The sequence below is a fragment of the Etheostoma spectabile genome, chromosome 1 (assembly GCF_008692095.1).
Source record: "Etheostoma spectabile isolate EspeVRDwgs_2016 chromosome 1, UIUC_Espe_1.0, whole genome shotgun sequence".
Taxonomy (NCBI): domain Eukaryota; kingdom Metazoa; phylum Chordata; class Actinopteri; order Perciformes; family Percidae; genus Etheostoma; species Etheostoma spectabile.
Window position 1 is genome coordinate 30,197,626 of NC_045733.1, and position 19,614 is coordinate 30,217,239.

At 43.3% G+C, this 19,614-nt stretch overlaps 1 protein-coding gene across 1 annotated transcript in view; it reads right to left on the reverse strand.

The window, feature by feature from the left end:
* jph3a (junctophilin 3a) overlaps positions 1 to 11,464 on the reverse strand; it is a 15,529-nt gene extending 4,065 nt beyond the window's left edge. Inside the window, exons 1-4 of the mRNA XM_032520604.1 lie at positions 11,044 to 11,464; positions 3,523 to 4,303; positions 2,001 to 2,125; positions 4 to 977 (exon numbers count right to left, since the gene is read on the reverse strand). Of these exons, the coding sequence (XP_032376495.1) occupies positions 4 to 977; positions 2,001 to 2,125; positions 3,523 to 4,303; positions 11,044 to 11,425 (2,262 nt within the window). The 5' untranslated portion in view covers positions 11,426 to 11,464. The remainder of the gene's footprint in view (positions 1 to 3; positions 978 to 2,000; positions 2,126 to 3,522; positions 4,304 to 11,043) is intronic.
* Between the last annotated feature and the right edge of the window lie 8,150 nt (positions 11,465 to 19,614).

A 19,614-nucleotide genomic window follows, 5' to 3' on the forward strand; every position in this document is an offset into this window, starting at 1 on the left:
CGTATAGTCATTCATCCTCTCCTCGTCCTGCTCTGTGAGGCGCGAGTGGGCAGGGCTCCACCTAAGGGTGCTTTCAGCTGTCCAGCCCCCGCCGGTGACTGCGTCTAGCCTTTGGTCGATTACAGTATGCTCGTTTAGCTTGTGGTTGGAGGGGTTGTGCTGCTTTGGATGGTGGTTGGAGTAGACATGCTCTCGAGGGTTGCAACTAGAAGAGACGTGGTCCTTTGAATTGTGATTGGAGGGGATATAATCTTGGGACTTGTGATTGGAAGAAGCATGCTCAGAAGTCTTGTGATTGGACATGTTATGTTCCAAGGCCTTGTGATTGGATAAAATGTGCACCTGCGGCTTGTAGTTGGAAGAGGCGTGCTCGCAGGCCTTGTGATTGGTGGAAGAATGATCCCATGTCTTGTGATTGGAGGATGAGTACTCCCTTGACTTGTGATTGGAAGAGGCCTGCTTGGAGGGCTTTTGGTTGGACGAGGAGTGCTCCCACGCTCTGTAGGAGGATGTGTGCTCCCGGTACTTGTGATTGGACGAAGATTTCTCCCGCGGTTTGTGGTTGGACAAAGGGGCTTGCTCGTGTCCGTTCACTTGGCCCTCCTGCTCCTCCAGAAGGGAGGGTGTGGTCGAGCGGCTGCTGCCTCCGCGCTCTGGATACATGTCTTCAGTCCAATTGTTAGCCCCTCCCCTCGGCAGATCCATGCCCCGCCCCTCCACCAGCACCTGGATCTCAGCCCCGCCCTGATCGTCCACGGCACTCTGGCGCATGAAGCAAGCATTTCTGGGGCGATGGCCGTGTTTGGGCGGGCTGTGGGGGGTCGAGGTGGGAACGCTCAGCACGGGGCTGAGATCAGGTGTTATCACAGGCGGCGTGGTGTCCGGTGTGCACAGCTCCGGACTGTCTGTTCCTGTCGAGATCACCTCGTGGTCTTTGTCCTTGGCGTCCTGGTGCTTGGGCCTCTGACATTCGAGCCCTACAAAAACAGTTGGAGAATAACACCAGTGAAGTGATTTGGCACCAATCCACGGCGAGTCCATCAGACCTACAGAGAGAGTGTGTGTGTGTGTGTGTGTGTGTGTGTGTGTGTGTCGTATGGTGTGTGTGTGTGTGTGTGTGTGTGTGTGTGTGTGTGTGTGTGTGTGTGTGTGTGTGTGTGTGTGTGTGTGTGTCAGTGGTTAGTAGCATGCCGGGTAACAAAAGGAGAGAACTGTTGGCTGAGAGAGGATTAACTAAGTGAATACACTTGATTTAGAAGCAACAAAAAAACTAAAAGTGGGCAGGGATTTGGCAATAAAACTAAATTGAATTAAAAAAGCCAAAACAAAAATAAACTGATATTTGAGAATCATATTTTTAAATATAAGTGAAACGAAAAGTAAAAAACGCATCAATTGCTTTTTATTGGAAAAGGTTTTACAATCTTAATTTCCCATATTATATACTATATATATATATATATATATATATATATATATATATATATATATACACGTTTAGCTAAACTGCAAAACAACAATTTACTTTAATTTTTGTTCTGTAAAGTAAAAAAACTTGTAAAACGGATGTTCGGGCGTAAGACGTTTGTTACTTTGCGGTTACACACGCAACGTAGAATGAAAAAAAAACACTTTACTTTTAATTTCAAACGCGACACAAACCCTGGTCTCCTGGGTGAAAGTCCTTTTGTTTTTGTTTGACACATTATGACATTATGACAACTTATGTGGCTGTTTTTCAGTAGAAAACAATCTCTAAATATTGTTCATTAGATACAAACGAATCTGCTTACACAGTAATAAGACAGCGTTTACAATAAAACAAAGACTTATTATGTTATATTAATATTAATTCATTTATGTTAATGTAATTCTGCATCTCCTCCTCATATTACAACATATAAATGAAATAACAGAGAAATGTCAGAGCAACATGTGTGAAAGCTGGGAATTGCCAGGACCTAAAACTGGACACACTGCTGTGTTTGTCGTCCACTCACCGTTGCCGTAGATGTGAAAGGAGGGAGAGAGCTCTTTTGCAGCGATCCGGGCCAGACGACACTCCTCCATGGCCTTCTGCGCCACGCCTTCAGCGGCCTCCGCCTTCCCACGAGCGTGGCTCATCCTGAACAGCACAGGGGGAAACACTGCCGTCACGCGGGATGAACAACAAGTCGTCCAAAACCAATCGATGTTACGGGCCCTTTGTTTCTAACCTCTAATACACATGTGTCCAACTTAAGGCCCAGCTCGCTAAATCCGGCCCCTTGCTAATTTTGATCCGGCCCTAATGTAAATTTAGGTTCACAGTAAATGTCGGCCCGCCTAACCAAAAAGACAGAAAACTGTTTTTCAAAATGCAATTACGTAAAAACTCAAAGCAGAATTTGGCAGATTTTGGCAGAGTTTGAAACCGTGTCTGCATATTCAGGATGTGAAACCGGTTGTTGTAAGTCGGGTAGCATGCTTTCAAAAAATGTATTCATTGTTGTGCTTGATTGCTAAATTCAATGATGGCTAAGTAACTTTTTTTTTTCCTGACTTTTGTAAGGCTGTGAGAAGAGTAAATGAGACATGCAACAATACAGTCAAAAAGACTTTACTTTTACCATTAAATAAAAGCGTGTCAGTAAACTCTACACGGATCTGAATACTTCGTCCACCGCTGCTGAAAGGTTAAAAATATATAGCGTGTAGTTTCTGTCGTCCCCATGGGGAATTCTAACTAATGAAAACAACACTGTCCACCGTCCACCATCCACGTGATATAAGTCGCCCCTCCCCCACACAGTTGCTAGTAGCCAAGGAGACACGGTGGATTAAAAAAACATGACGGACTCTTCAGAAGAGGTCATTATCTTCACTTGAGTTTCTGCACAGAAAAGTCACTGGACGACACAATCTTCTGAACATAGTCACACTGAGAAATAGAGCGAGGCTTGTGTGGAGCTGATAGTCTTCATTAGCTTTGTAGCAATTCATTTGGCAATGGTTTGAATGTAATAGTACTTCATTATCAAAAAGTTACGCACTATAGCTTTAAGTACATTTAGCTGAAAATACTTAAAACTTTTACTTAACCCTTGTGTTGTCCTCCTGGATCAAGAATGGACTAAAACATTTTTGTCCCTTTTTCTGACTTTTTTTTAGTTTTACATTACTTTTGGAATTTATTGGCCAGTAACCCTCATTTATATAAAATCATACCTTATATTTGAGTTAAAAAAGCAGAAATTATGAATCATTTTGACTAATAGTTAAGATCAGGGGAATGCACAGTTTACTCAGGGATGAAAGTGATCAATTGTTTTGCAAAGAGCGTTGTTGTTTTTGCGGTAATTTGGTTAAAAGAAACCCATATTTCAGATCAAATTTGACCCGGGGACAACAGGAGGGTTAAGACAGGTTTTCTGTAGGGGATTTACTTGTAGTGGAGTATTTTTGACAGTGTGTCTTAGTACATTTCCTGAAGTAAAGGATCTGAATACTTCTTCCCTCGTGGTTAAAAAGTGAACCCGTTACCTGGACATGGCGATCTCTGCTTTCTGCTTGGAGATGTCTGCAGCCTTCTCCGCAGCTTCCACGGCCCGGTCCACCTTCTCTCTGATCTTACTGGCCCTCAGTGGGATCAGGTTCTTGCGTTTTCCGCTCACCAACGTGTTCTGCTTGTACTTCCCCTCCTCCTTGGTGCCGTCGGGGAAGGTGGTGCATCCATACCCGTGCCTCTTGTTCCCCACCCATTCCCCTTCATAATGCAGGCCGTCCGAGCGCCGGCTCACACCCCAGCCGGCCCTCTGGTCGCTCCGCCACTCGCCAGCGTACATTTCAGTGACGGTGGCGTCCACAGGGGCGCCCTGCTCACTCTCGCTGGCATTGGAGTGGATGTCAGACGCAGCAGAGCTGACGGTGCTCATGCCGGCCTCGCTGCAGAAGGAGCTCTGCTTGCTGAGCTGACTGGCCAGCGAGCTTTTGGACTCGGAGCGCCGCAGCTTCAGGCCGCTCAAAATGGACTGCCGGAAGCGGCCTTTCCTCTTCCTCTGGCGCTCAGCTTCACTGGGAGCCGTTAGAGCGAAGCCACCCCGCCCCACAGGGCTCCCGGCCAGCCCGGCCACCACTCCGTCCGTGGGCGTGGTGACGGAGCCGTCCTCCAGCACAGCCGGAGGGCCGTGGCTGTGCTCGGAGCGGAGGGAGTTTATGGATGTTCGCAGAGGAAAGAGGATGACTGCCGCCATGCCGTACGGCACACTCTGCCGCACGCCATAGCCATGACGCATTCCGGCCAGCCACTGGCCTTGGTAGGTTCCTGAGAGACAAACAGAGACAGAGAGACAGTGAGAGTTATGTCCTTGTTTTATGAGACTGTCCTTCCCATGAAAAACAACCCAATGAGTCATTTGTTCAATTATGACTCATATTTATGTTTATAGTGGCGGTGCCCTTTAGTGGCCACAGTGATTATGACAGGAGCAAAGCAGGAAGTAAGCTGACGAAGTGTAAGGGCTTACTCCCACTTGGCCCAGTTAAACAGTGGCCGAGCACGTTTGACCCCAAAGTCTGGTTCATTTCACTAGTGTGATCACTCCGTACGCTACCGTACCCTGGCGCAGTTGAAAGATGTGGGCCAGGGTACGGTCCAGTTGGACTCGGGCCCGGTGAGCAGTCAGTGGGATTGTTAAACGTGCCCGAGGACGGAACTAATGTGCAAGGCTTAAGAGAGGGCTTTGTGTCGTTGTGCCCCAACATCTCCAAATAAGCCACAAAGTAAGCATCACAAAAGTCTATATCCACAACGGTCCACTTCCTAGATTGCTCCGATGCAGAAATTTAGCCGGATGTGACTTTTTTCGGTCGGATGTCTTTTACCTTCCGCTTTCTTTGTGTTGGCGTTCTAACCTCCGGTGGATTTCTGAGGACTATGGTTAACTGCTCCTCAGATCTCTGCTAGACTATCTGTCCAATCTGAATTTTCTGTTGCACGACTAAAACAACTTTTAAACGTTCACATGTTCCACCAAAACACGTTCCTTCCTCAGGCTATTTTTCAGCGGCACCATGGCTCTGTCCGGTGCTTAGCTCTGCGAGCCATTACAGTGATGGACTCTGTGCTTTACACTTCCGTTTTTTTCCAAACCAAAAAGTCTCATTGTAATGACGTAAGCGAGAGCACACTTACGCCCTGAGTTTTTATTGCAGTGTTATCGTTGGCCAGCGGGGGTGTGGGGACAGTTAGGTTTGGGCACGGTTCAAGGCCACTGGGCCAAGTGTGAGGACGCCCTAACGTACTAGTGCTGTCAATTAAACGCGTTATTAACAGTGTTAACGCAAACGCATTTTAACAACGTCAATTTCTTTATCGCGAGATTAACGTTTTGTTGGCCCTAGCAAACTTTGTAGTTTTTTTCCCATGCCGTTGTAACAACTAGTGTTAGAGAAACTCCAACACCACACCGGATCTACCTAGACCGGAAACACAACAACAGGCACGCTACACACACGCCGTTTGGGCTTGCGAGCCGGCCAAAGAGTAGTAACGTTACGTTTTGAGTGGATGGCGAGCGCAAGACTTCGAAACGGACGCCAATAAGACTCTGAAAGGAAAGTTTACTTTTTAAAAAGTTGCCAAATGTTCCACTGACAAGACCAAAGTGATCTGTGTGTCTGGTCGTTGTGAACTGATCGATCATCAGCACGTCCAGTCTGAAATACCACTCGACGGCCAAGCTCACAGCTGATGCCAATCCCCCCCCCCCCCCCCTCGTTAAAGCATTTTTTCACCTTTTTATTGATGGACAGTGTTACATCGTGTGAGAGATTATTTGCTCCAAGTGTGAATGTTGGAGTGAAATTGGTCACCACAGTAAGCTACATGCCAATGTTGTTTTCAGTAAAAAAAACGTTTGCACAAAGCGAGTTGATCCACTTTTCCATGTTGATAAGAGAATTAAAATGAGAAAAAAATAATGGGACAAAAAGAAATCAAGGGACATTTAGAGTAGATAAAAATGTGTGATTAATTGCGAGTTGACTATGAGATTATTGTGATTAATTGGTCAAACTCGTCACCAGAGCTGTAGTACTCTGGTAGAGTCCGGTCTTGGACTCGAGTCCGGACTCAAACTTTGACATTATCCGGTGTGGATTATACAATACCGGTCATCTCTCACACCTCTTAGTAGTGACTTATACATACATAAAAATCAGTTCATCAAATTCACCGCCATTAAATATGAAATATTGCATTTGTGTAGGGTCCCCATATTTTCCAAAATACTTCCTATCTGTTCAAGTGATGAAAATGAAGCGGGCGCTAATGTATTAAATGCATCTGCTGGTCGTTTCAGAGTTTAAGAATAAAACAACCGATGGTCTGGAGGACTTGTTGAATAATTCTCTGAGCTTGTTGCTATGAGCGTTTTTATTTGATCATATTTTAGAATATTCAGGATTTCCTATAATCAAATATCTTTTCCTACGAAAAGAGCCTCACTCTGCTTCTTGGTGGCTCTTTTTTCAAATTAAACTCAGGCAAGATGATTGATTGTGACAAAGCATGACTACAGTTCCTCAGTGATAGATATGTCATGCTGTTTGCTTCAGCATCAGGTCACCGTCTCCTGCTGATGTGTAATGCTTCACATGTGGTTGAATGGCAGTGACATTACTGATGTTTACATCCGTTCTGTTCTGTTGGTGGGAACCATAGACAGTATATTAATGGACAGAGCATGTGTGACGTCACCCATTGGTTTGTGGAGATCTATCCGTCGTTGTGTTCGCCGGGAGCAGCCATCCTGGTTGTGGATGTGAAGATTTTAGACGAGAGGGACTAGAGGGAGGAGCCCTTACACTCTACGTTACGTTACACACTTTCACTGGCAATCACATCATATCCACGCCCTAACTCCCCCCCCGCTGTATTTTAAAATCAACGAGACCATAATTCAAAAAAAGAGCATCGTTCTGTGTTGCAGAAGACTTAACCCTCATGTTGTCCTCGGGTCAATTTTTCTACCCGTTTTCAGTTTTTTTATCACAAAAAATGGGCCTTCCAAATAAGCACTGAAATGGCAGCATTATAAATATCAAATAACATTAAAAAAAAAAACACAACAATGAAAAAGTGACAAAAAATGTCAAAGCGATAATAGTGTTGAAAATTCTTTTCAGAGACTAGTGGCAGGTCCTGAGTGTATGGATTGCAGTGGGAGAAGCCAACGTGAACCCAGATTATGAGCGATACCTTCCCCCCCCCCCAGAGTCACCAAAGTAAATCTTGGACCCATTTTCCCCAAGCCACATATCTCCAAAACATTCTGACACTAAATTGGCATTTTTCAGACGGACACATCAGGAGAAGATTAATTTTGTTCTGTCTCAGGACCAAACTCTCGTGAGATCTGGCAACACAGAAAAGCTAACGTCCATAACAAGTTTGCAAATGCCGTGTCAGAACAAACGCTTGCAATGCCAAATATGTCTTTTAGCTCTGTAGATATCTAATCATAGCAGAAGAAAATATTACTAAACTATGCAAACTTTTCATCCATCCACACAACGTTCCCTACTCTTTTAAATGAGGCCGCGCCCATTTAGAAGACAGGAAGTGTTGCCAGTTTAATACCAAAGGTGCAGCGTGTAATCTTTAGTTATAGAGAATCTTTGTGTGAAATGACCAATACTACATTCATCATGGTTTGTTTCATAGCGTGCTGTTATTAACCCAAGATTCAGACAAGTAGCTTACAACCCAATTATAACAATAACTAAGAGTTAAATCTTTGGGAAATAATGTTGTTTAAATGGCAATAGTTTTCTAAATGAACATTTTTGTTGCCATCAAGTCTTGCGTAATTTCCTGTTAGTTCACAATAGTTAAACGGAGTACTTTTAACACTTTAATAACTGACACTTTGTTGTGTAGTGTGGGACTTGAGCTGTCCCTGGTGCTGAAAAACCCCTCAACGATACATGGAGGTTTCTATTTTTCCAGGCTATAAACTGTATGTAATTGGCATGTTTTGAGGCATTGTGACACGTCTGATGTTAGGTGAAGCCTGGGGATACTGACGAGGTAATTCTTTGTGTTTTCCTGTTACCTTTGCATCGTATTTGCCGTCTGTTTAAAACACTTTTTAAAAGCTTTTTAAGGCTCCACAAACTAAAAACATTGATCAGTCCGAGTCGATCGGGACCTGTCCGTGGTGCTGAAACTAAAACTGGACTTTCTCGCTCTCGCACTTTATAGTGAACAATTCAAAACATGAAATGAATAAAAGAATTTAAAAAAGAATAATAAAATATAGCCGCAAGCGTTGATTCAAACCTTTTTTTTCTTCTCAATAGCGACTTCAAAGTAATTTCACACATGTGGTCCAGTGTGGTTATAAAACATATAATTGTTACAAGCTTTGTAACGATTGGACAAACAGCGCACTTTGTTTAAAGTGCCTACAACTGATTTGTCAGAAACATTTATTTTCAATTCAGTGGGATATGTAGCTCAGTCCAGCTCACGGCAGTTAGAGAAAAGCAGACGACGACACAAAAACAATTGCTAATAAAGCCGCGAGCTTCCATTCCAAGCTCCGACCTTGATTTGCACCTGTAACAGAAATTTCAAGTCCATTGGACTTACGGTGTGGGGGGGCGTGGCCTTTCAAAGTTTGCATTTTGAAGCCTTAATTACAGCGCCACCATGTGGCCAATTGGGTTATTATTTCTATAGAAGCGCATGCACACCATTTCCAGTTATTCCCCCAAGTTTAATGTTTCTAGCTCATTCCAGCTCACGGGAATTTGAGCCAGCGCAGCAGACTTATAATAATAATAATAATATTAATAATAATAATAATAATAATACTAACAGACAAACATAGAAGGGTTCTACCGCTTCACGGTTTGAACCCTAAAAAAAAGAAAAACAACCCAAAAAATTCAACATACCACCCTCTGGACTCGTTCAATAAAGGTCAAGAAGAAGCCTAGGCCTGTCCTACCTCCAGTCTTTACCAAAGACAAGTTCACAACCCAGTAAAAATAAAACAAACTGACCATTTTTATATACCACATAAATACTACTCCAATTTACATACTACTCTATCGAGCTTCTCACAGAATAAAGGCACAAAAAGAACAAAAAAACAAATTTCATATGGCTTGTACAGTATGTTTTTATTATCGTTTTTAATAAGCGCTGTGTGTGTGTGTGTGTGTGTGTGTGTGTGTGTGTGTGTGTGTGTGTGTGTGTGTGTGTGTGTAGGGTTTTCCACCCAAACCCACTGATTGTAAAATCAATGCAAAAGCATCAAAATGACTAAATGACATTTCTCAGACTATGATGGACTTCTTCAGCAAATTTAGTCTTTAGTCTTTTTGAGTGTATTTTCCAATGTGGGTGTGTGGTTGTTGTGGTGTGTGTTGTGTGTGTGTGTGTGTGTGTGTGTGTGTGTGTGTGTGTTTGTGTCAAGTAAAAAACACGGTTTATTGGGTTGTGGAAAATGTGTCAGCTCGTGCGTGCTATATTCATCTGTCGGCGGTCTTCCACGTGATCGAAGAGAGAAGCAGAGCTGTCGCGTGACGCATCTTTTTTTTAAAGTTTCCTCGCGTCACCATCTTTGTTTTATGTTACAGTCTCGTTTTTTAGACGCAGGTGTGTGCGGATGTGGCCTTAGTGCAACTCCCGGTAAAAACAACCACCCCCTTCAATGCGCACACACCGACACACACACACACACACACACACACACACACACACACACACACACACACACACACACACACACACACCGTGTGTTCCTTCCACCTACATCACGCATTGACCTGGCTTCCATCATCCGGGTCCCGTGCGGTATACGCTTCCGCGCATCATCGGTTATTAAACGGCCTAGATTTACACACGAGACTGACGGAGGCCGCGAGCCAATCAGAGAGGCAGAAGCGCAGGCAAGTTCTGGTCTCTAGTGACACGCTGACCTGCTGTCTGCGCGTTACCATGGCGACAGAGGGTGTGATGCAGCGGGGAGAGGGGGGGGGGGGGTGAAGGTGTGTTTTTATAACTCGCTCCAAACACAAGAAGTGACGAGACTTCAACATGGTTTAATTTTTAAAATTAGAAACAGCTTGATTTCTAATGATATTATTATTATTATTATTATTAATAATAATAATCAGTCAGACAGCAGACCCCCTTATGTGTCCATGGGGACGACATGGGCAGATTATACGAGGCAGTGGGCTCCTGGACCCCGTCATGTCTGATGGCTACACCAGATCAACACGCCCAGACTCAGAGACGTGGCTGCGTTGTTAATCAGGAGTCCCTTTTTGTCTCTTTGTGGTCACCCAGCGTCTCCCTGCTGGTCTCTGTAGTCATGTTGCATCTCTTTGAAGTCATCTCATGTCTCTCTGTAGTCATTTAGCATCTCTTGCTAGTTGTTTGTGTCTCTTTCTAGTCACTTTTTAGTCTCTGTCGTCATTTTGTGGTTGTTTTGCGTCTCTTTCAGTTTAGTTCTGCAGGTCCAGTTGAACTCTCAGGTGCTTTTGGGTGAAAAACTGCACATGAACGTGAAATGAAATGAAATGTACTTTATATACTCCTGAATATTTAATTCATGCTGGAGATAAGTAGAGGCAGTCTGACTCCTGTATAACGCTTCCTGCCACAGCAGATCTACACTATCACTCTTCTGCACAGATACTAAATACTACAGCCCGCTATATAAAATGTGGGCCCCCTGAACCCTGGGGTCCCCAGGCCCGGGCCCGGTAGGCCTGCTCAGTAATCCATCCATGCATGTGGATGTGACCTACATGTTATTTATGTAGCCGACGTTGGAGATGTGTTACAGTGGGTTTTAGCAGCAGGCTAAGTAAGCGAGTCGCTCCACTTTCAACCTGAAAATCCATGTGTGGAACGGGAGTAGTAATGTTTTATTCAGTGAAGTCCGACGGGACTAAATCTGATCTCTTAACTGAAGTTTGTGAGAAGATACGTGGGGGGGGGGCAAATTGGCTCTGACAGAAAATGAGCTTTAGGAGCCTTACCTCCATCGGAGTAGGTTTCCGTGCCGTATCCATCCTGCAGCCCGTTGCTCCACGTCCCCTCGTACCGGGCCCCGCTCGCTGTACTCTCCAGCTGCCCGTAGCGACCTTTGAACCCCTGCGTCCACTCCCCTCTGTACTCCCAGCGGCCCTTGCTCTCCACTCCGATGCCGTGCCGCTTCCCCTGTGCCCAGGTGCCCTGGTAGTTGTTCCCGCTGGGCCACGTGTACACGCCCAGGACCTCGAAGCCGTGGCTCCAGGCGCCCGCATACTCGCCCTGACCCTGGGGCCCCGTGCAGACCCCTCGTCCATGGGCCTTACCCTGCTCCCACCCCCCGCAGTACGACCCCCCGTCATCAAAGTCAAACCTGCCTCCAGTGGACATGCATGAAACAGGTTTAGTACAAATCCTTAGAATGTCAAGAAAAAGAAAAAACAAAAGGCCTGGTTCACTCAGGAGGAGCAAAAAGGGAGGAGGCCTCGTTTGAATCCGGTAGCATGGAGGTGCAGGGCCTCGACTCTCCCTCTCCTGTTAGTTCAGGACCTAAAACACCAGCTCCTCGTTTTGAAAGCAACAGGACGCGGCCCGGAGAGCATCGCCTTCCGACGGAGAAGCGGTCCAAGCCTCAGCGACGGATCTAGAGTGACGAACGCAGCGGCTGCTTTGCATGCTGCTTCCCATGGGCATGCAGACTCAGAGTGCTTCTCATCCTCCGCCTCCTCCACTTCCTCCTCCACCTCCCTGCTCCGAGCAGCCTCGCAGCCTTGCAGCCGGCCTGCCGCCTCAGCCGGTGCAGCGGGGCGCTCCAGACGAGCGAGGCCTAGGCTTTTTTTTGCGATGGCAGCAGCAGAGACCGAGCTCAGCTCAATCAGACGTTACAGCATCAACACATCGCTGCCGCACCAGCACCCAGAGAGAGGGAGACAGCACGGGGACGCTGCTGCACTGGTACGCCGTGGAAAAAAAAAAAAAGAGAAGAAGTTGGAGCTCTATAGCATGGCCTGGAAACAGGGCTCAGAGACACACATCCATAACCACACACAGCCTCAGCCTGGCACACACACCTCGGCAGACATAACGGAGAGGGGATGTCTCCCCTCTGCTCCGCTGTGATCTGAAGACGAGCCTCTCCTTGGAGATGAGGATGCGAAGGAGAAAAAATAAAAAAAATTATTCCTCTCCCTTTCCCTTTGTCCTCTCCGTTTTCAGCGCTCGCCTAAAAACCCTGTATTGTTGTTGTATCCCAATTCCACCAAGTCATCTGTCCTCTCTTGTTTTTTCGGCCTCTCTCTCTCTCTCTCTCTCTCTCTCTCTAAAATCTGCTCATTACAGGACTGTTCCACCCCGGCCAATACCCCTCCCCCACATGCACTCGCACACACTGAACACACACTCCTTCCCTCGGCTCTTAAAGAGATAGAGATGGAGGGATGGTGCGAATAGCTGCATGTGCGGAGAGAGCTCGCTCTCCTCTTTCCTTTCGGGGATACAGCCTGCTTCTTCTAATTATCCAGCCCCGTTTCACTCTCTTCTTCCTCCCAGACGGAGATCTGGACAGTCAGCGGTCTGTTTTCCTGATAACCCGAGGTCTGTGAGCTCAGTGATTGATATTTCTGTCACTGCTCTGTCTCGTAGGCAAACCAATAAACCGTAGCTGTCCCTTGAGCAAGCTTTATTACACCTTGACTGACTTTTGCACGTACACATCGTTGGGAATATCGTTGCTGTCAGGTAAAAAACGTATTTTGAGCTACTTAGACAAAATCACCCTGTCACTGTTTAAACAGCGGTAAAACCCCCTAACAGACATAAACGGTGACCAATAGCATTGGTTAATGAAAGAAAAGGACCAAAGTTGTTTTAAGTTGTATCATAAATGCACTGTTGCACTGTTTTCCTTCCTGAAGATGTGTCTGTACCTTGAACCGATCCGTTCCCCCGCCGCGCCTCCTCCTATCTGCAGTATATCTTCCCTCACGTCACCACAAATGTATAAACTATCCGTGTGTGTCTCATTAAACCTTCAGAACCCTGTGAGCTGAACGCTGCTTCGTGTCGCGTAGCCAGAAAACGATCGGACACGAACCACTAACCGATCGGGATCGGACCGCCTCCCATCGTGGGATGTGGCGATGCGTCGGGAAGCGGTTACACATCGACATAGATGTGTGAAAAAGTTAACTGCTTTGGGATTAAAACTCAATTTAAACATCCTAGATGGTACAAGCAAGAAGCAACCGACAAATGTGTTTTTAAAAAAAATATAATGCCCCAAAAAAAGGGGGTCAACTCACCACATCCGTTGTGAAGTGGCGCATGTTAAAAGATCAATTCTGTTTCTTTTTGTTACATCTATATCAGATCTGCTTTTGATTTCAATCTTCACTATTGCTTCCTAGTTTGTTTATTTGAAGAGATTTCTTAATTTAATTTTTTAAAACAGGATTGGTTTTAGAAATGTTTATGATTTTTTTTAAATTCAGTTTGTGTTATTTAAGGTAAAATACCATTTGAATGTTGCTCATGATAAGAGGACACATCTATTTTTTTGATTTTGGGGCATTTTAGGCCTCTTTTTATGATGCAGGACAGCTGAAGATGTGAAAGGGGAGAGAAAGAGAGAGAGAGAGAAAGGGAATGACATGCAGCAAAGGGCCGCAGGTCGGAGTCGAATCTGCGACCTCTGCAACAAGGACCGCTCCTCTGTACATGGGCGCACGTTCTACCAGATGAGCCATCCTGGCGCCCCACAGCTATTGTTTTGCACAGTTTATACAAATCAAGGACTATCTTTCAGTTATTTGTCTGCAGCTCGATCTGCTCGATCTAAAACAATCATATAGTGAATTTAAAATCGTGAATCAGATTGTGGGTCCAATGCATCGTTACATTCCTAATCATAATTTTCTTTTCTTTTTTTTTTTTATTAACCTTTATTTTACCAGGACTTCTAATCTCTTTTACAAGGGAGTCCTGGCCAAGACAGCAGCACAATAGTTCCATAATTTAAAATATACATTAAAAAACAGACATAAAAAAACAGAAAAAGACAGTTGGTAATTTAACAGTTTAACATCATCTCAACATAATCACCAGCAGCGCCCAATGACAGCACACAATACCGGATAAGCAGATGGATACATGTATTATGGATGGATGGATGGATAGATGATGGATGGATGGATGGTGGATGGATAAATGGATAAATGGATGATGAATGAATGATGGAATGGATGGATGGATGGTATGGAATGGATGATGGATGGATGGATGGATGGATGGTATGGATAACATGGATAATGGATGATGGATGGATAATGATGGATGGATGGATAAATGGATGGATGGATGGATAAATGGATGGTGATGGATATGGATGGATGATGGATGGATAAATGATGGATGGATGGATGGATAAATGGATAATGGAGATGAGATGGAATGGATAGGATGGATAAATGGATAAATGAGATGGATGGAATGGATAATGGATGATAATGGTAAATGGATGGATGGATAATGATGGATGTAAATGGATAAATGGATGGATGGATGGATTATGGATATGGTATGGATGGATTTATGGATGAATGAATGAATTAATGGAGGATGGATGGATTTATGGATGGATGGATGGATGGATGTTAGGATGAATGAATGAATTAATGGATGAGGATGGATTATGGATGGATGGATGGATTTATGGATGGATGGATGGATGGATGAATGGATAAATGGATGGATGAATGGATGGATAGATGGATGGATGGATGGATGAATGGATGGATGAATGGTGCGTGTAGTACTCAAATAGTCCTAAATACAACCAGCAGCTGCTACTCTGATTCTATCGTTCTATGGCTCTATAGAAGAAACACTCCCACTCCTACTACGATTATACTAAATTTAATTTCAGACATTTATTTTCTATTTTAACCCTTGTGTTGTCTTCCCGTCAAAATTGAAAATCAACATTTTTATTGAGGCTTTTAAATCTATGTTTTTAACTTTTTCTTATTTTTTTGTCCCCTTTGTTTGTCATCGTTTAACACTACGTAACACTACTTATTACTTTAGTTAAGTTATTTTTGGAATTTGATCAACAAACCTCATTTTAGGAAAGTATACCTAATGTTTGAGTTAGAAAGCAGAAATTATTATTATTTAGACTAAATTAAAGAATGGAGTGATGGATAATCACAGACGGAATATGTCAACTTTTACTCAAAACTATTCAAAAACACTTCAATTGTTTCCCAAATGCTATAATTTAATAAGACGCCCAAAATTAATGAAAGTAGAGATTGTACTTGGCAAAGAGCGTTGTGTGGAATCATCATGTTATTTGGGTAGTTAAAAGAACATTGATATAGGACAACGGGTCAATTTAACCCGGGGACAACATGAGGGTTAATCATATACATAACCTTAGACGTTGGTGAGCTCATTTCAAGCAACAAAACAATTCGTCAACACACCGTACGTTAAGGTTTGTTTTCAAAAGAGGTTTGAGGAATTTCAAAAGAAGAACATTAACATTTCCGCTTTAGCACCAATTGATCTCCTCACACATTGCTCTGAGACAGATTTGGGTCGGACTTTATGTTTTTTAAGATTCTTGTTTGGGCTTTTCCGCCTTTAATGGATAGGACAGCTAGGTGAGAAAGGGGAGAGAGAAGGGCGGGGGAGACATGCAAGAAATCGTCACGTCGTCGTCGAACCCTGGACCTCCGCATCAATGCACAAACCTCGATCCCCTCCATCAGACTCAAGTGGCCGGGTCGGCTCAGTTGGTAGAGCAGGCGCACATTTACACAGAGGTCAATGCCTTGATGCAGAGGTCAAGGGTTTGAGTCCGACCTGTGATGGTCTCCTGCGTGTCTCCCCCCTCTGAGAAGTTGTTGTTAAAAATGTTTGGCTACGTCTTGGATCTTTCCAATCTTACCTACAGCACCTTTATGAAGATGTGTGAAAATGCCTTTAGACCTCAGATGGTTAGAAATACTTCTATTTTAGGTAGATCCTATATGGTCTGTTGGTGAAGTAGCACTGGTCACTTTGAGCGGGAGATACATTTTGTCCCCACTAGGGGAAAAAATAATTGAACAGAGAAAGACACAGGTACAGTATATAGACCAGAGAGGGGGACATCCCGACAAATCAATATTTGTCTCAATAAGCCTTCAGAACATTGGGAACTGAACCCTGCTTCGTGTCGCTTTGTCCTCCGATCTGGTATCTGCTTTCAGAATCAACTCGCAGAGGACGGGAGGCCTGGATGTCATCAAGGATTTCCCAATTTGATTCCAATTTGCAAGGTCCTGATTCGATTACTTTTTGGTTCAATACCAATTGTGTTAGGGACAAATTCTACAAGCAAGAAGCAACCCTCAAATGTTTTTTGTTTTTTTTATTATAATGCCCCAAAAAAGTGGGTCACCTCACCACATCCATTGTGAAAAGGCTCATATTAAAAGAGCAATTCTGTTTCTTTTTTTTTTGTTAGATTTAATTAGAAAACCGATTATTTTAACCCAGCCCAGAGGTCACGCCAGTAGATGGTACCAACCATAAACACAAATACATTTCTAAGGTCTGATTTAGGAGCTCCATCACAGTCAATACAGTCGGATTTATTGCCCGAGCGGTCCCATGGTTAATTGGTTTCTAATCAATAAGTGGAGTATGAGCGTATTGGAAATCTATCCGTCATTGAACGCACCATCTGCCGGTTGGTATGACCAGAAAATGGTGTCAAAGACGGACGGACACCGGCTGTGTCGGGGTGAACTGGTTAAAGGAGGATTCAGGTCGATTCCAACACGTAGCTCTGTTGTATGTAAATCTGGAGTGCTGTCAGTAGAGAGAAAAAAAAGAAAAAAAGGATATGCTGTTGCCTACACCGTGTATAGGAAAATAGGGTCCAGGTTGAAAAAAAAAAAATGGTAGTTAACCTTTAATCTTCGCAGGAGCTCATTAAGGATGAGACAGTGAGCAGCCGGTCTGTCATGGTATCGACGTTCAGAATATCAATGTGTTCCTCGTGCTCCTTCACACAGCCGATCGTTTAGAGCTGGAACAGTTAGTCGATGAATGGATCAGTCCAGCAACACAAAGTTAATGTTATTGAAACTACAGCTTTGCAATGTAATCTGCTGGTGTGGCTTTGTATTTCATGATAGTAAAATAAATAGTTTTTTGTATTTTGGATTACGAGTGGATTAGAAACAGGCAATAAAAGCAATGGCTCTGTGGGCATATGCCCCAATTTTAAGAATTCAAAAAAAAACCAAATGCTTGATTGATGAGTCAATAAATTAATCACCAGATAAACTGATAATAAAAATGTATCGTTGGTTGCAGCCTGGAGATAATTTGTGGGCACTTTTTGATTAACCCTCATGTTGTCCTCGGGTCAAATTGACCCGTTGTCCTATATCAATGTTCTTTTTAACTACCCAAAATAACATGATTGATTCCACACAACGCTCTTTGCCAAGTACTAATCTCTACTTTCATCCATTTTTGTGCGTCTTATTCAGTTTTTTAGCATTTGGAGAAAAAAATGAAGTGGTTTTGAAATAGTATTGATTAAAAGTTGACATATTCCAGTCCGTGATTATCCATCAACACACTTTTCCTTTAATTTTAGTCTAAATAATTCCTAATTTCTACCTCTTCTGAGTCATTATGAGGTTTATTGACCATAAATTCCAAAAATAACTGTGAAACTAAAGTGTTACGTAGTGTCAAAACGTCAAAAAAGTGATAAACACTGAAAAAAAGCGTCAACAAAAGTGTTGATTTTCAATTTTGATGAGAAGACAACACAAGGGTTAAAGGTGCCCTGCCACCCGGATTTCATGACTGTTTGGGCTTTATTACCAAGTACGTTTTTACATTTAACGAATTTGCCTTGTTTGGTGCATGCAATAAACATATCAAGAGGAAATGAAAAAATAAAGCAAAGTACTGCAACAGTCAAGAACATATAGAATATTCTAAATATAGAACATCAAAATTACCCTAAATAAATAAATTAAAAAATATTTATACAAATGCAATATGTAGGCTACTATAACCAAATATGTAAAATATAACAGTTTTTTAAACAGGAAAGCTGTACAATTTTGTGCAGGATGTGCAAAAAAACATTAACCAATGAGACCGAGTTTGTCGTATACGACAAAAAAAAAAGCATTTCTGATTCAATATTTTTATAACTTCATAACCATAGTGAGTAGAAACATGCTGTTTTCAGCAGGTAAAACACTTGCATTGTCCCGATGATTTCTTTGGTGTCTTCGGAGTTTTTTTATCCAATCTGAAGCAAGTGCGTTTTTCTGGATCTTTCATGAAATAAGTACAAACTCTTACATCCAAGATTGATAAACGTTATGTTCATAATTTATGGGTACTGTCAAAAAAATGTTGTGTGGAGAAAATACTTTAGTTGCCTTGTTTCAAGCCATTCTAGCGTGGTATAGAAAGCAGGAAGACTCATTAATATTCAATGAGCTCAGATGCTTGACCGCTAACAGCTAGCCAATGAGAGCCCGGCTATCAGCATCCTTTACCCAGCGCAACCACGAAACCGGCATCAATGTAACCACTTGTGGAGTTCGTTCACCGCCATTTCCTCCCCAATAAAAGTGCTGTTTTACCGCCGACAGGCTCAGATTATCGTTCAAAGTGTCTGACGTTATGGAAAGGATCCCTGCAGCGACAGACATTTTTGTTAAAGAGTAAGATCATTTTTCTTTAACCAGAAACTGAAATCGGCATCACCAAACCCATCAGATACTTTTAGCATCTAGAGCCAGCATATTTTTATTTTCTTATAGACTTTTTTTGGGGCATTTATTACACAGGACAGCTGAAAATGTGAAAGGGGAGAGAGAGAAGGGGGGGGGGGAATGACATGCAGCAAAGGGCTCCAGGACGGATTTGAACCCACGGCTGCTGCGGCAAGGACCAAGCCTTTGTGCACACGCTCAACCAGGTGAGCTACCGAGGTGCAGTAGAGCCAGTATACTGTATGTTCCCATGTAGACGGGAGAATTAACCAGAGTAGTGATTGTTGGAAAAGTGGAAAGACAAAACCAAGACCAAGTGTGTTTTATGATGATGAAATGACTTTATTTAAATGGATCTGGTGGGTTCGGCGATGGCAATTTTGAAGCCCTTTCGTGTTAAACAAAAAGACCTATTTGTTCAAAATGTAAATTCCTGTATCTGTAGGGATCCTTTCCATAATGTTGTTGACATTAAGGTTAATAATCTGAGCCTGTCCATGGCAAAACCAGCACTTTTAGGGGATAATTGAAGGTGGGCAACTGCCCATTATTGTGACATCGCAGCTCAAAGCTAGTGAATAGTTTCTGTCTCTCCCACCAAGAATTCTAATAACAATTGTCTGATACAGCCCTGCGTGATGCTAGTAGCCAAGGAGGACACAGAGGATTTATATATATATAAAAACAAAAAAAACAAGAGGGAATTGTACTATACCTGGAAACTCAGAAGCGCTGAAAAAGGTGACACCCCGATTATTTATTTATTTATATATATAT